General features: G+C 41.7%; 1 protein-coding gene across 3 annotated transcripts in view; it reads left to right on the top strand.

Annotated features, from left to right (window-relative positions):
* The window catches only part of LOC135504990 (transmembrane protein 150A-like), a 36,327-nt gene extending 20,735 nt beyond the window's left edge, over positions 1-15,592 (top strand). For all 3 annotated transcript variants that reach the window (XM_064923980.1, XM_064923978.1, XM_064923979.1), the window contains exons 5-8: positions 2,874-2,941; positions 6,742-6,869; positions 13,298-13,475; positions 13,697-15,592. In XM_064923980.1, coding sequence (XP_064780052.1) covers positions 2,874-2,941; positions 6,742-6,869; positions 13,298-13,475; positions 13,697-13,944 — 622 coding nt within the window. In that variant the 3' untranslated portion in view covers positions 13,945-15,592. The remainder of the gene's footprint in view (positions 1-2,873; positions 2,942-6,741; positions 6,870-13,297; positions 13,476-13,696) is intronic.
* Positions 15,593-15,860: the final 268 nt, after the last annotated feature.

Genomic DNA, 15,860 nt, shown 5'->3' with positions numbered 1-15,860 from the left:
ATTCTGAGCGAATATTGCATTAAAAAACGGCCTCTTTTCCAGACTAGTGTGTTCACAGCTCTCCCTGTGCCGTGAGTCACGTGGGTCGCGAATGCCAGGCTAAGTATTCACCCCCTTCATCTACAGAATAACAGGAATATGTCTACACAACTCACAGCTTGTCCTTGGCTGTGTGGTTTGTGTGTGTGTGCTTGTTAAATGTGTGTGTGCGTGCGTGTGTGAGAGAGAGAGATAGCGAGATATGCACACACTTACTGGCCTGGCACTGGCAGGAAGTGAAACATTTTGTTTAGTGGATACTCTGTGAGCCTTTGAAATGTCACAATGGTGACAAGACAAATGTCAACAAGAAGTGTTATGGTTGATGTCGACTAGTCACTTTATATGTGTGATCTTTTATGAAGGCTTTAGTCTGTGGGTGGGTGACTGGGTTTCTGTGCACTGGTCACGGTTTTGTACTGCGAAATGTTTTTTACCTGTGTGTGGGAAAGTGAGATGTTGTTTTTCCTATGTTCGGATTCTCTCAATGATCTACACATGCTCCTTGATCCATGCATGTTTTCCTCAATAACCTCTCATAGTCTCCTTCCTCTCATCTGCACGGATCTGAAAACACAGGATAGGTGAATGCAATGCGGTGGACACCTACGGGGACTTTTACATATACAGTTGAAGTCTGACGTTTACATACACTTAGGTTGGAGTCATTAAAACTCGTTTTTCAACCACTCCACAAATTGATTTTTAACAAACTATAGTTTTGGCAATTCGGTTAGATTACTTGTGTCATGCACATCTACTTTGTGCATGACACAAGTAATTTTTTCCAACAATTGTTTACAGACAGATTATTTCACTTCTAATTCACTGTATCACAATTCCAGTGGGTCAGAAGTTTACATACGCTAAGTTGACTGTGCCTTTAAACAGCTCGGAAAATTCCAGAAAATTATGTCATGGCTTTAGAAGCTTCTGATAGGCTAATTGACATCATTTGAGTCAATTGGAGGTGTGCCTGTGGATGTATTTCAAGACCTACCTTCAAACTCAGTGCCTCTTTGCTTGACATCATGAGAAAATCAAAAGAAATCAGCCAAGACCTCAGAATTTTTTTTGTAGACCTCCACAAGTCTGGTTCATCCTTGGGAGCCATTTCCAAACTCCGGAAGGTACCACGTTCATCTGTACAAACAATAGTATGCAAGTATGAACACCATGAGACCATGCAGCCATCATACTGCTCAGGAAGGAGACGCGTTCTGTCTCCTAGAGAAGAACGTACTTTGGTACGAAAAGTGCAAATCAATCTCAGAACAACAGCAAAGGACCTTGTGAAGATGCTGGAGGAAACAGGTACAAAAGTATCTATATCCACAGTAAAACGAGTCCTATATCGGCATAACCTGAAAGGCCGCTCAGCAAGGAAGAAACCACTGCTCCAAAACCGCCATAAAAAAAGCCAGACTACGGGTTGAAACTGCACATGGGGACAAAGATTGTACTTTTTGGAGAAATGTCCTCTGGTCTGATGAAACAAAAATAGAACTGCTTGGCCATAATGACCATTGTTATATATGGAGGAAAAGGAGGGAGGCTTGCAAGCCAAAAAACACCATCCCAACCGTGAAGCACGGGGGTGACAGCATCATGTTGTGGAGGTGCTTTGCTGCAGGAGGGACTGGTGCACTTCACAGAATAGATGGCATCATGAGGGAGGGAAATTATGTGGATATATTGAAGCAACATCTCAAGACATCAGTCAGGAAGTTAAAGCTTGGTCGCAAATGGGTCTTCCAAATGGACAATGACCCCAAGCATACTTCCAAAGTTGTGGCAAAATGGCTTTAAGGACAACAAAGTCCCAGGTATTGGAGTGGCCATCACAAAGCCCTGACCTCAATCCTCGAGAAAATTTGTGGGCAGAACTGAAAAAGCGTGTGCGAGCAAGGAGGCCTACAAACCTGACTCAGTCACACCAGCTCTGTTAGGAGGAATGGGCCAAAATTCACCCAATTCACTGTGGGAAACTTGTGGAAGGCTACCCAAAACGTTTGACCCAAGTTAAACCATTTAAAGGCAATGCTACCAAATACTGATTGAGTGTATGTAGACTTCTGACCCACGGGGAATGTGATGAAAGAAATAAACGCTGGAATAAATAATTATTTCTACTATTATTCTGACATTTCACATTTTTTAAATAAAGTGGTGATCCTAACTGGCCTAAGACAGGGAATTATTACTCTGATTAAAATGTCAGGAATTGTGAAACTGAGTTCAAATGTATTTGGCTAACGTGTATGTAAACTTCCGACTTCAACTGTAAGTGCAGACTACGGAAAGAAGAGAAGGAACGAGTTTGAGAGTTTGATTTGATTCTTTAGGATCTTTATTAGCCGAAGCAAATGGACACAGCTAGTCTTACAGGGGTCCAACACATAACGGAAAAGACATTACAGACTAAAGACTTTAAAATGTACATACATTTAAAAACATTAACATGTAGTGTGTGTGTGTGAATCGGTTACATCAGTTACACATACGTGTCAGTACATACACACCACAAGTAGGTCACATGTGGGAGAGGCGTTGTGTATGTTTTTTGGAAACCAGATTTGCTGTTCACTTGCGGCTTTAGTGCATGGAAGGGTGCCACAGAAGGAGGGAGGAATCAGTTGTAGTACTGAGCATACTGAAATGCCGCCAATATTTCCAGCTGTGTGGTCGAGCTTGGCTTCCAAAGAATCTGCTCACCATGTTACCCATCTACATGAGGTCGGTCTGTTGCTTTTGCCAAGGGAAACATGGCCGGGTCTATTTCAGTACCGCAGAGTTCAGACACTAACTGATCCCTCCCTCTGTTTTCATTGCAGTAAGTGTGGCACCCTTCCCCCTGAGAGTTGCTTCTTCAGCCTCATCTGCAGTACCGGATCCTTCATGGGTATGTACCAGTGAAACTCATGTTTGCTTTGAATAGGAAGGGCGATGCATCATAGGTCCATTATCAGCATGCGGTGTCGTCATCTTAACTTCTTGCATCGAGCAATCCCGTATCCGGGAGCGTAATCATAGCCTCAAGCTCATTAGCATAACGCAACGTTAACTATTCATGAAAATCGCAAATGAAATGAAAGAAATATATTCACTCACAAGCTTAGCCTTTTGTTAACAACACTGTCATTTTCAGATTTTCAAAATATGCTTTTCAACCATAGCTACACAAGCATTTGTGTAAGAGTATTGATAGCTAGCATAGCATTAAGCCTGGCATTCAGCAGGCAACATTTTCACAAAAACAAGAAAAGCATTCAAATAAAATCATTTACCTTTGAAGAACTTCGGATGTTTTCAATGAGGAGACTCTGTTAGATAGCAAATGTTCAGTTTTTCCAAAAACTTTGTGTAGGTGAAATCGCTCCGTTTTGTTCATCACATTTGGCCATGAAAAAAAAAACGAAAATTCAGTCATTACAACGCCAAACTTTTTCCAAATTAACTCCATAATATCGACATCAACATGGCAAACGTTGTTTCGAATCAATCCTCAAGGTGTTTTTCACATATCTATTCGATGATAAATCATTCGTGGCAGTTGACTTTCTCCTCTGAAGCAAATGGTAAAATGCACGCAGCTGGAGATTACGCAATAATTTCGACGGAGGACACCATGCGGGCACCTGGTAAATGTAGTCTCTTATGGTCAATCTTCCAAAGATATGCCTACAAATACGTCACAATGCTGCAGACACCTTGGGGAAACGACAGAAAATGTAGGCTCATTCCTGGCGCATTGACAGCCATATAAGGAGACATTGGAACACAGCGCCCTCAAAATCTGGGCCATTTCCTGTTTGAAATTTCATCTTGGTTTTGCCTGTAGCATCAGTTCTGTGGCACTCACAGATAATATCTTTGCAGTTTTGGGAACGTCAGAGTGTTTTCTTTCCAAAGCTGTCAATTATATGCATAGTCGCATCTTTTCGTGACAAAATATCTTGTTTAAAACGGGAACGTTTTTTTTATCAAAAATTTAAAAGAGCGCCCCTATATCGAAGAAGTTAATGCAACTCGTTTCAGATTTCAAAAAATCCTTACAGCGGAAGCACACCATGGAATAATCTGAGTACAGCGCTCAGCGACCAAAACAAACCATATGGATACACGCCATGTTGTGGAGTAAACAGAAGTCAGAAATAGCATTGTAAATATTCACTTACCTTTTGATGATCTTCATAGGAATGTACTCCCAGGAATCCCAGTTCCACAATAAATGTTTGTTCGCGCATTTAGTTCACAAATCCAAATTCACAAGGCGCAGGCACTTAGTTCAGATGACAGTTCCATTACAGTTCGTAGAAACATGTCAAATGATGTATAGAATCAATCTTTAGGATGCTTTTATCATAAATCTGCAATAATATTCCAACCGGACAATTCTTTTGTCTTTAGAAATGAAAAGGAACAGAGCTCGTGCTCACGGACGCGCGCGAGACTTAGCTCATGGCATTCTGCCAGACACCTGACTCAAACAGCTTTTATTCGCTCCCCCTTCACAGTAGAAGCCTGAAACAAGGTTCTAAAGACTGTTGACATCTAGTGGAAGCCTTAGGAAGTGCAATCGGACCATATTTTACACTGTATATTGGATAGACAAAGGCTTGAAAACCTACACACCTCAGATTTCCCACTTCCTGGTTGGACTTTTCAGGTTTTTGCCTGCCATATGAGTTCTGTTATACTCACAGACATCATTCAAATAGTTTTAGAAACAGCAGTGTTTTTTATCCAAATCTACTAATGATATGCATATCTTAGCTTCTGGGCATGAGTAGTAGGCAGTTTACTCTGGGCACCTTATTCATCCAAGCTGCTCAATACTGCCCCCCAGCCATAAGAAGTTAATGCACTGACGGCACTGAGACCAGATAAAATGATTTGGTGGCAAAATGGCGGCAAATTGTTCGAGTTTGGATTACGATGCAGATCGATGACTACTCTGTTAGCTATCCACTCACTCATAGTTATACCCAGTACACTGTACGTAACTGTCAGGGATGTCTGTAGTTCTGTCATCCTCTTTCACTGTAAAAGTAAAATGGTTTGCCTCACTGGGCATCCCTAAATGTAGTTGTAAAAGCTAGATAGTTTGTGTTTATGTATTGATATGTAGGCTACGTGTGCCTTTTTTAAAATATAGTTCTGATGTAGTTCTGTCCTTGAGCTGTTCTTGTCTATTAAATGTTCTGTATTCATGTTTTGTGTGGACTCCAGGAAGAGTAGCTGCTGCTTTTGCAACAGCTAATGGGGATCCTAATAGAATATCAAAAATACCAAAAGTTTTTCCAGCTGTGACTGTGAATCTAACAAGGTCTCTGTTCCACAAACAGAAGTCTATGCCCCCCAATGTCCCCCCCCCCCTGCCCCTTTTACTCCACCCCCTGAAAGGAGAACTTTCTGTGTGTGTCCCCCACTCCAACACCACATGAACTAACCGCAGCAGCCCGATCATGGGCAATTACAGCAGTGCTGTTTCTCTGCCAAAACCTCTTGAAACCAGCTATTTTGGTTGTTTTGTTTGTGCTTCAAAGCCAATCATGGACGCAGAGTGTATGGGCTTTTTTGGAATATTCAGCCTTAGAAACCTTAACTGTCAAGGAATTTTCCCTATAAGGACTGCATTGGAGACCTAAAAAACTATGATTAACTTATTATACCCTGTCAAATGGTCTCTTTTCAGATTGATTTATGTGCCAAAATGTTTGCCAAATGGCATACAGTATGAACATGGATATATCACATATCTGGATCCATTACAGTGCATGTTCAGTATTTGCAATTGTATCATTTGTACTGTCCTTACCAGTTTGAAGTTAGAACAAAGTTAGAATGGACAGGTTTTGAAGTGATTATTACATAACAGTCTTATCAAAACAGTGCATTTTAATACCCCCCACGGTTCAGTTTGTTTGAACAGGGCTCTCTTATGTCAGGGAGCGGTTAGAGGCACTGCTTGGGGGTTGAATGCAGCACAAAGTGCTAGCGATCACGTACTCAAACACGTGAACAAAGCACACCACCAGAAGCCACAAAGGGATGGCGCGTTTTTGTTTGAGCACACACACTGCGAGAGCGTTTACTTAACTCTGGCGCTTGGTGTGGAGTTGCGATGAGAAGAACGGTGACGTCTGAAACCCCCGGCCACAAAGTAGATCCCTCACTGTGTCCTAACTAGTGAATTTGCAAAAGAATCACTAGCAAACAAGGATTTTCATCGCATTATATGCGGTATTATCACTGTATTGACAACACGCACGTCTAAACACTCGCTTGGTGGTGAGATGTACACCAGATGTGAACCTATTTCCATCCAATGGATTTTTGGGAGAACAGTTTGCTGCTCTTGGAAGTGCTGCATGGCTGCAGCGAAGCCTTCACTGGCCAGTTTGGTACAGAGCCATTAGGCATCTGCACACAACTTGGTTTCCAGTTCTTAACAACTCGGCAGAGACGGCACTTCTTGGCATAGTGTTATGCACATTCTATCTGCTTTTCCATCTTGCAACTCAATATCCAAGAGTGGACTACTCCCTACTCTGCAAGAGGTACATGTAGAGTGTTGTTTCTTGTTGATTCCATGCTCTGGCAGGTTTGATAGTGAGCCGTCACCAGATGAGTGGTTCTGTCTGCTTGATAGATAGGTGAAAATAAAAATGTTTGTTTTGTTTCTCCTCCCTCCCTCAGTGATTTTGATAGGGCTGCTGCGGTATGCCCACGTCATAGAGAAACACCAGAACTGTGTCCTTAACACTGCCGGCCTTTCCACTGGCTGGATCTGTGCTGCAGGACTCATTATGGTGGGCAACTTCCAGGTAAGAACAGAACTGACGTCCCACAGTGGAGCATCTCTGTCACTAAATGGCTCTTGTGAAGTGTTGGATGAAGGTGGAATGTGCTCAACTGTTAGAGGCCTGTGTTCAGGTTTGACCACTGTATAGGCTGTGTAGGCTACTGGTGTGGTCGATAGTAACAAGATGCAACTCCATATTTCTTAACTAAGGCAGCAAGTCCATTGTTTGTATGATTGCATAAGATTTCACTACTGTATTACATAAATTTAAAATAACTGATCACTATCTTAGCCTGTGGGATTTTCACTACATCCGGGCATTGTAATTCACAATGACTTTATTGAAGCCGTGCTAGTTGTTTGATGTTCCCAGTAAGTCCTCAAAAACAGGGAAATTGTCCTCTGTGGGTGCTCTGTAGTCTGTAGAAAACATTCACTTTGACAGCTAGTTAATCCAAGTGCAGGTTGATGAGCTGCAATTGAAAGACCACAGAAAAAAAGTATTCAGACCCCTTGATTTTTCCACATTCTTTTTGCCCACTTAACCCAGAAGCCACCTGCACAAATGTGTCGGAGGAAACACCGTAGACCTGGCGCCCGTGTCAGCGTGCACTGAACCCAGCCCGCCACAGGGGTCACATGTGCGCGATGGAACAAGGACATCCCTGCCAGCTAAACCCTCCCCTAACCCAGACAACGCTGGGCCAATTTTACGCCACCCCATGGGTCTCCCGGTCGCAGCTCGCAGCCCACCGAGCCTGGACTCAAACCCAGAATCTCTAGTGGCATAAAAAAATTGAATAACGCTGAAACATAACACACTGTGGAAAAAGTTGACCTCCCAAGTTGGGAACCACCAAGACTCTTCCCAAAGCTGGCCGCCCAGCCAAACTGAGCAATCGGGGGAGAAGGGCCTTGGTCAGGGAGGTGACCAAGGCCCGGTGGTCTCTCCGACAGAGCTCCAGAGTTCCTCTGTGGAGATGGGAGAACCTTCCAGAAGGACAGCCATCTCTGCAGCACTCCACCAATAAGGCTTTTATGGTAGAGTGTCCAGACGGAAGCCACTCCTCAGTAAAGGGCACATGACAGCCCACTTGGAGTTTGCCAAAAGGCACACAAAGGACTCTCAGACCATGAGAAACAAGATTCTCTGGTCTGTTGAAACCAAGATTGGCCAAATGCCAAGGTTCAAGTCTGGAGGAAACCTGGCACCATCCCTACGTTGAAGCATGGTGGTGGCAGCATGTTTTTCAGCTGCAGGGACTGGGAGACTAGTCAGGATCGAGGGAAAGATGAACGGAGCAAAGTACAGAGAGATCCTTGATAAAAACCTGCTCCAGAGCGCTCAAGACCTCAGACTGGGGCGAAGGTTACCCTTCCAACAGGACATGACCCTAAGCACACAGCCAAGACAATGCAGGAGTTGTTTCGGGACAAGTCTCTGAATGTCCTTGAGTGGCCCAGCCAGAGCCTGGTCTTGAACCCGATCAAACATCTCTAGAGAGACCTGAAAATAGCTGTGCAGCGCCACTCCCCATCCAACCTGACAGAGCTTGAGAGGATCTGCAGAGAATGGGAGAAACTCTCCAATACAGGTGTGCCAAGCTTGTAGCATCAAACCCAAGAAGACTCAATGCTATTATCGCTGCCTAAGGTGCTTCAACAAAGTACTGAGTAAAGGGTCTGAATACTTATGTAAATGTTCATATTTCTGTTTTTACATTTTTATAAATTAGCAAACTTTTCTAGAATCCCGGTTTTGCTTTGTTATTATGGGTTATTGTGTGTAGATTGAGGGAATATTTTTTTAAATCAATTTTAGAATAAGGCTGTAACGGAACAAAATGTGGAAAAAGTCAAGGGGTCTTAATACTTTCCGAAGGCACTGTATGCACTAGATGACTGAGAGGGGCACTGTTTTGAGGTCACTGCACCTCAATCTTGGCACTCCACTAATGTAAAAAAAACATGATATTCTATTACAGACACCTTAATGCATACTTTTAATTTATATTATGTGAGCTACGTTTTAATGTTACTGTCCCCACTAAAACAAAAAAATACTTAAACTTATAATTTTGTCCTTAAACATTTAATTGAAATAATGTGGAATTCCATTAATTTCTATTGATGGTTTGCACCTCCATCACTTCGTTGCCCTTATAAGGACGTTGCAGTCGTATTGATGCTTTATTTTATTTTACTATTTATATTTTTGACAACTTTTACTTTTACTTCACTAAATTCCTAAAGACAATTATGTACTTTTTACCCCATACATTTTCCCTGACACCCAAAAGTACTTGTTACATTTTGTATGCTTAGCAGGACAGAAAATGGTCAAATTCGCACACTTATCAAGAGAACATCCCTACTGCCTCTGATCTGGCAGACTCCCCAAACACAAATGCTTTGTTTTTAAACGATGTCTGAGTGTTGGATTGTGACCCTGGCTATCCATAAATAAATAAAACAAGAACATTGTGTCGTCTGGTTTGCTTAATATAAGGAATTTTTAATTGTTCATACTTTTACTTTTGATAGTTGTATATTTAAAACCAAATACGTTTAGACTTTTATTCAAGTAGTATTTTACTGGGTGACTCACTTTTACTTGAGTCATATTCTACTAACGTATTTACTTTTACTCAAGTATGAGAATGTAGTACTTTTTCCACCACTGATCCCTAATGCCTGCAGCTCTAGCTCTGTGCACTCTGGGTACTCCACAGCCTGGCTGTGGGTGCGGTCTCGTTCAGTAACACATTGTGTTCTTTCAACGCATCTGATCTCAATCTCCCCCACAGGCAATCATCTCTTTGTAGGCCTTCCAAACACATCCCTCCTGATCATTTCTAGGCAGGCCTCTAGAAAGGCCTTTGGTAAGGTCTTGCAAACAGGAGGTTTTGGCAAGCTACTGTGTTCCTACACTCAGTAGGCTTCTGAAGGTCAATCTCAGGACTTGGGCTCTTGTGACGGGAGGGAGCTATCCCTATTCTGCCTAGTGCCCTGAGGAAGAGGACCATCCCTTGGAAAAAGAGGCCCATCCCATGTGGCTAGGGCAACCGAACATGGGAGCATATATTGCAGTTAACATAGTCTTCTGGAGTTTTCTTGCCCCTCAAACTACTGGCCAATAGCCAGACCAGTGTACACTACTGTACCTTCTTTTAAGCCACAATGTCTGCCTTTTGTGGCCATGAAGTAATACAGACATTCTAAATGCAGATTTAGATAGGAGAGTTTATTTTCATCACAATCACACTCTGTTCCCAGAGTTCTGGGGTTTTGTACATGTGCTGAATGCGATGGATAGAAGAGTGACTGATCGACAGTGTTCGGGATTTCCTTATTTGAGCTGTTCTTGCCATAATATGGACTTGGTCTTTTACCAAATAGGGCTATCTTCTGTATATCAACCCTACCTCTTCACAACAACTGATTGGCTCAAATGCATTAAGTAGGAAAGAAATACCATGAAATAACTTTTAACAAGGCACACCTATTAGTTTAAATGCATTCCAGGTGACTACCTCATGAAGCTGGTTGAGAGAATGCCAAGTGTGCAAAACTGTCATCAAGGCAAAGGGTGGCTACTTTGAAGAATCGAAAATCAAAAATATTTTTAGATTGGTTTAACTTTTTGGGGGTTACTATATAATTCCATATGTGTTATTCCATAGTTGTGATGTCTTCACTATTATTCTACAATGTAGAAAAGTCAAAATAAATAATTATTGAGATAAAAACAGCTACATTGGACCTTTAACTGACAGTATTTTTGTGTGGGCATGTGCAGACAGGTGAGCAATGACAGCTCTCAAAAAAAAAGTTTGTGAAATCAACACCTTTTCATCACACTTGGGGTGTATTCAGCTGGTCAGTCTTTGTCATGAAAAGAGCAGGTGTTCTTAATATTTTGTATATTCAGTGTCATTTATATGCCACTACGACTCCAGTTTGGACAATTGCTGTCCCAATTGTTGCGCAATTATCACAGAGTTATACAGGTGTCTGTGTCTGTGTGTGTGTATCGGGTGTGTGATGGTGTAACAGGGAAATCCACGTGTGTTTACAAGCCATAGGGGGCCAGGTAGGGACGAGGGGTCATAGGCCAGCCTTCCGGCAGTGCCTAAAATGTGCTGTGTCTGTATATATATATTTGTCTTCACACTTCTGTGTCCCACCAGCCCTGGTTGTGTGTGTATTCCTCCTCTTCTTGCTGGGTTCTGATTGGCCTATAGACTCTCCTCCCCGGCCATGAGGGAGGAGCCCTTCGCTTATATAATGAACAGTGTGTGCGTGTGTAAATTACAGTCCGCACCATGTGCATTTGGACAGTAAAGCTAACATTTTAAATTTGTCTCTCTACTTCAGCATTTTGGATTTTAGATAACATGATTAATATGAGTCGAAAATAAAGAATGTCATCTTTTATTTGAGGGTTTTTCATTACATATCTGTTTAACCATTTAGAAATTAAAGCACTTTATGTATCTATGTATCTAAATGGGGGGCCATTTGAAGAAATCATAAGTATTTTGACAAATTCACTTATAGCGTATTGAAGTAGTCAAACATTTAGTATTTGGTCTAGTATTTGGTGTCTTGCGATTCTTCAAACTTGTTTGCCTTTTGTTTTGGCTGTGTTTTGGGTATTGCTCAATAGTAACTGTATGGTGAAAGATGTTGGGTGTCATTTTGGAGTTACTTTGTAAGTGAGGATAGAAGGCATTCAATTGGATGCTGCCATGATTCGGAAAAATCGTTAATGAATCATGAATAATGACGAGTGAGCAAGTTACAGAGGCACAAAGATGAGAGGATAATCTGTTGTTGTAGCCTCTGTAATTTTCATACTCATGATTATTCATAATCCGTTCAGGAATGTTCTTAGTCTTGGCAGCATCACAGTGAATTTAGAAGTGTTCAGAAACATCTTCTCTGCTCATTTAAAAAGAAAATCACTCCAGACACCATTCATTTACGTTTCAGGAAGACATACAGACAACAGATATGTATGAAAATACCCTAAAATAAAATATGACATTCTGTACTATCATTTGATCTCAAATCCAAAATTCTAGAGTATAGAGACAACATTTTTATTTTAGCTCCACTATCCCAATAAGTATGGTGAGGACTGTATGTACATGTACATGTGTACTATTTGGTGACAGTGTGTACCCATGAGGGTTAACATTTTTGAACACCACTGTTTGTCACAGTGCCAACAGGGCTAAAGCCATAGTGGATGTGAGGAACTACTTCAGCACTTTTGACATATCACCCGGTGTTTGTGGATGGGATACACATACGCGGGGAGATTATGTAGAGCAGGAATCCCTTTACAAGAGTGACTGTTATCCGGTTGAGAAACAACTCCAAGATCCTTCTGCCATAGGCACCCTTGAGAGGATTAGATACTCTTAATGCCATACAGTAGAAGCTAGGAGTCTGTTTGGTACTGGGAATAGGTTACTGTAGAATCTGTAAAGTATCTCACATGTCACAAAAATTTGGACAACCCTACTGTCAATCTTTTTCCAGGTGGTTAAGTGAAGGCAGACTGTCCCCCAGCTAAAGAAATCTCTAGAAGGTTATGAACTCTAGACCTGGTGCAGGTTCCCCACCCTGTGGTTTTGGAGTGTGAACATCTCTACCACCTCAGCCTATCATACAGTTGATCTTATTGTATTTGTGTCATCAATATACTAAAGAGGATTCTCATAGGTGAATACAGGGGTGTGTTTCAAACTTTCAACAGCATAGATTGGTCACTTTTTTCGAATTTACCACACAGAAACTAGAGGCCATGAGTAACTTGGTCAAAAATAATGGCACAGAGTGGCCTATAGATGGCGCTGTTATAAGTAGTCTTACTTAAACCCTCATATCCGTTACCTTGTTTGACCTAGAGACTTGAACATTTGCATGTAGGTGCTTTTCCTCATGCTGAACAAATTTGCCTCAAGGACTCATAAGGTCCGTCAGGATAGATTTTCCTCCATCTTGTAGCCCATGGTACATCTCTTAACTTAGGTTGATAAAAGCTAAGGGATTGATTAAGCAATGGCTGAGTTATTGATAAATTAGGATTTCAGATTTTACGTGTCTTTCTTAAATCTTTCATAAATCCACTCCACAAGGCCTAACAACATCAAACTTTTTAGGGTCATCAAAGCTATTGCCACGATGGACCATGTTAAGTTTGACATTGATATCTTAAAAATTAAGGAAACTATTAACAATTCACTTTTTGACTATGTAACCCTAATGCTTAAACTAATCATAAAAAATCTCTCATGGACTAAAAGTCAGATTCACTGCAAATTTGGTCTTTGGACTAATCACAATAGCCACTAAATATTTTGAGAAAATAACATTGCGTTTGAAGTACACGTCCGTCCGTCTGTGTCGTAAATAAACATTGATGTAATTGTGTTCCAGGTGGATTATGCCAAAGTGCTTCACTACGTGGGTGCAGGGGTGGCTTTTCCCACTAGTATCCTGTTTGTGTGTCTGCAGTCAGCCCTGACCTACCGGCTGGCGAAGACCCAGAGAGAATATAACGTGGGCCACCTTCGACTGGGGATGAGCTTGCTAGCCTTCATCACCCTGGTCTTCAGTATCCTTTACACTGGTCGTCACTGTAAGAGAGAGAGAGTCAGAGAGACATGAAGGAAGTACGTATGTGTTACATGGCCCCCTGCTGGATAAAGGCATATTTTGCATACATGCTGTTGATGTGTGTGTGTGCACGCAAAGTGTGTTTCCACATGCTATCTCTCAGTAGTCCCTCTGTCTAGATAGGTGCTGTTGTTCTCCTTAACCCTCTATCCCTTCCAGGCGGTGTCTTCTTTGTCCAGGAGAGCTTTGCCTTGCAACACGCCTCCGCCATCTTTGAGTGGCTCTTCTGCATCATCATCATGCTCTTCTTTGGGACCTTTGCCTTTGAGTTTGGGGACATGTCCGGGGATACCCTTATGGTGCTGGCCAGAGGGGGTGTCCAGGACTTTTCCAGCAGTGACCACAAGGCCGAGGAGGCAGGAGGGCCCAACCACCACTACCAACCAGATGGCATAGCAATGCTGTAGGCCTATCAAAGGCAGGCTTCTGTGCCCACTGACCAATCACAAACAGGGTTGGAGTGGGAAGAGTGGATTACTGACCAATCATAGACCACCAAAGGGCATGAGGACGACGCACCCTCCAAATGGACCTGCTCGGTATTGCACATAGCTAAAGCACCCAAAGCTTTTCTAACCATTGACCAAAGATTAATATCATGTTATTGCCATATTTGTACTGCGTTGCAGTAGACAGTACAGGGTGGATTGCAAACATATGTTACAAGTGCCTTTGGAAGGAACACAGGCAGGTGCACACACACACACCTTCCCTGTCTTTTCCTTTCATCATTAGGTAATCACACTTGATTACGAGAACTTGTTTGCTTGCCGTGTATCAGATCCAATGTCTTGATTGAGTGCCTGAAAAATCTTTAATGACTAAGCAGAATATGGCTGGGTCAGTACCTGGGTCAGTACCTGGGTCAGTACCTGGGTCAGTACCTGGGTCAGTACCTGGGTTATTATGTTTGGCCATTCAGACACTGAACACTGCATCGCATTGTTTCTACTCAGGAAAAGCTGTTACATCACCAGCTGTTCAGTGCCTTTTAACAGGAACTTAAAGGGAAGTTAAAGTCAAACAAAAGAGGTATTGTTGTTTTCTGTGCTCAGAGATATTTGTTTTATATCAGAGGTTTGATTGTTGTATTGTATGAAACATAAGCAAATAGGGTAAAGGGAGGTTCTGTTCAGGTGCAGTGACCCTTGTTGTTTCATTTTGTGAGGGACTATGCGAAAGGAGTCTGAAAACCTTTATTTGGTGTTGTGTGTTACGCATTGAAACCAGTAGAGGGCCCCCTGATCAATGGTTTTGTTGCAGTGTCATCCGATGCAGAGAAAGTGTTACAGTGAGTAAGAAAGCAAACCAGAGAAGTGAATCACTTTGAACGTGTATCCTTGTACCAAATTGATGACAAGAAGAAATGTTAATACAAACATGTTATTTTATGTATGCTGTTCAATTCTTCAGGTATTAATGCAAATATAGACATGTTTTACTTGATCTAAATCTGTCTATTTATCGTCTAGAACCTATCTCTGAGCTGTCTTCTATCTAGTCATTGTTTCATGCCAATCGGATCAATTGCTGTTCAAGCAGACAGAGATACAAAATGTATCACACCGGCTATGACAATTAGCGTTTTGAAAGTTCCATATCTTGAAAACTTGATTTCTGACATGCAAGGCATTTTGGGACTGTGTCAACAGTGGACTAATGAAACAAATACCAAAAGATAGTTTGAGTGGATTATTACTTTAAGGTGAGCATTATCAATGCACCAGCAAAGAATAAAACCCTTTTCTGAGAATGAACTCTTATAGAGACTGATGAAAAGACATATACATTTCATGTTTTATTGTTCAAAACCCTATTTACATTTTCCTGTTATCTATTGACAAACTGTATATGAAGGATCTGAGTTCATCTGGTTTCCGAGCAGTTACAACAAGCGGGATAAGGTAACAGCACTGACACAACATTCTCAGTCGTTTTTTTCTACATTGAACCAAAATGTGGCGACATACCATTTTACTCTCAACCCTTCACGCTCAGAAAAAGCTAGCCCTGCCTCTGGTAATATCTCTACAATAAAAGCGTTCTAACATAAAAGCATGTAGAAGTCGTGTATCTTTCAAAGAGATGTTGTGTATTTGTGCCTTGATTTGAACGAAGTTTCACAAAGCACTCAACTATACTATTGAACCTCGAAATGATCAACTTTACTTGAAAACCCTTCCCTGAATTTTGTTAGAAAAAGTTTGGATAAAAGGAATTAAGAATGAACACCACTTCACATGTCAATCACAGCATGTCAAATAGAGTGCAGTTAACAGATGTTCTTTGATGGTATCAATTAGTATTAAAAGACCCAGTGCAG

The sequence above is a fragment of the Oncorhynchus masou genome, chromosome 18 (genome assembly GCF_036934945.1).
Source record: "Oncorhynchus masou masou isolate Uvic2021 chromosome 18, UVic_Omas_1.1, whole genome shotgun sequence".
In the NCBI taxonomy this organism is placed as follows: Eukaryota; Metazoa; Chordata; class Actinopteri; order Salmoniformes; family Salmonidae; genus Oncorhynchus; species Oncorhynchus masou.
The sequence above is the reverse complement of the archived record's forward strand: the minus strand, read 5'-3'. Positions and strand labels throughout refer to the sequence as shown.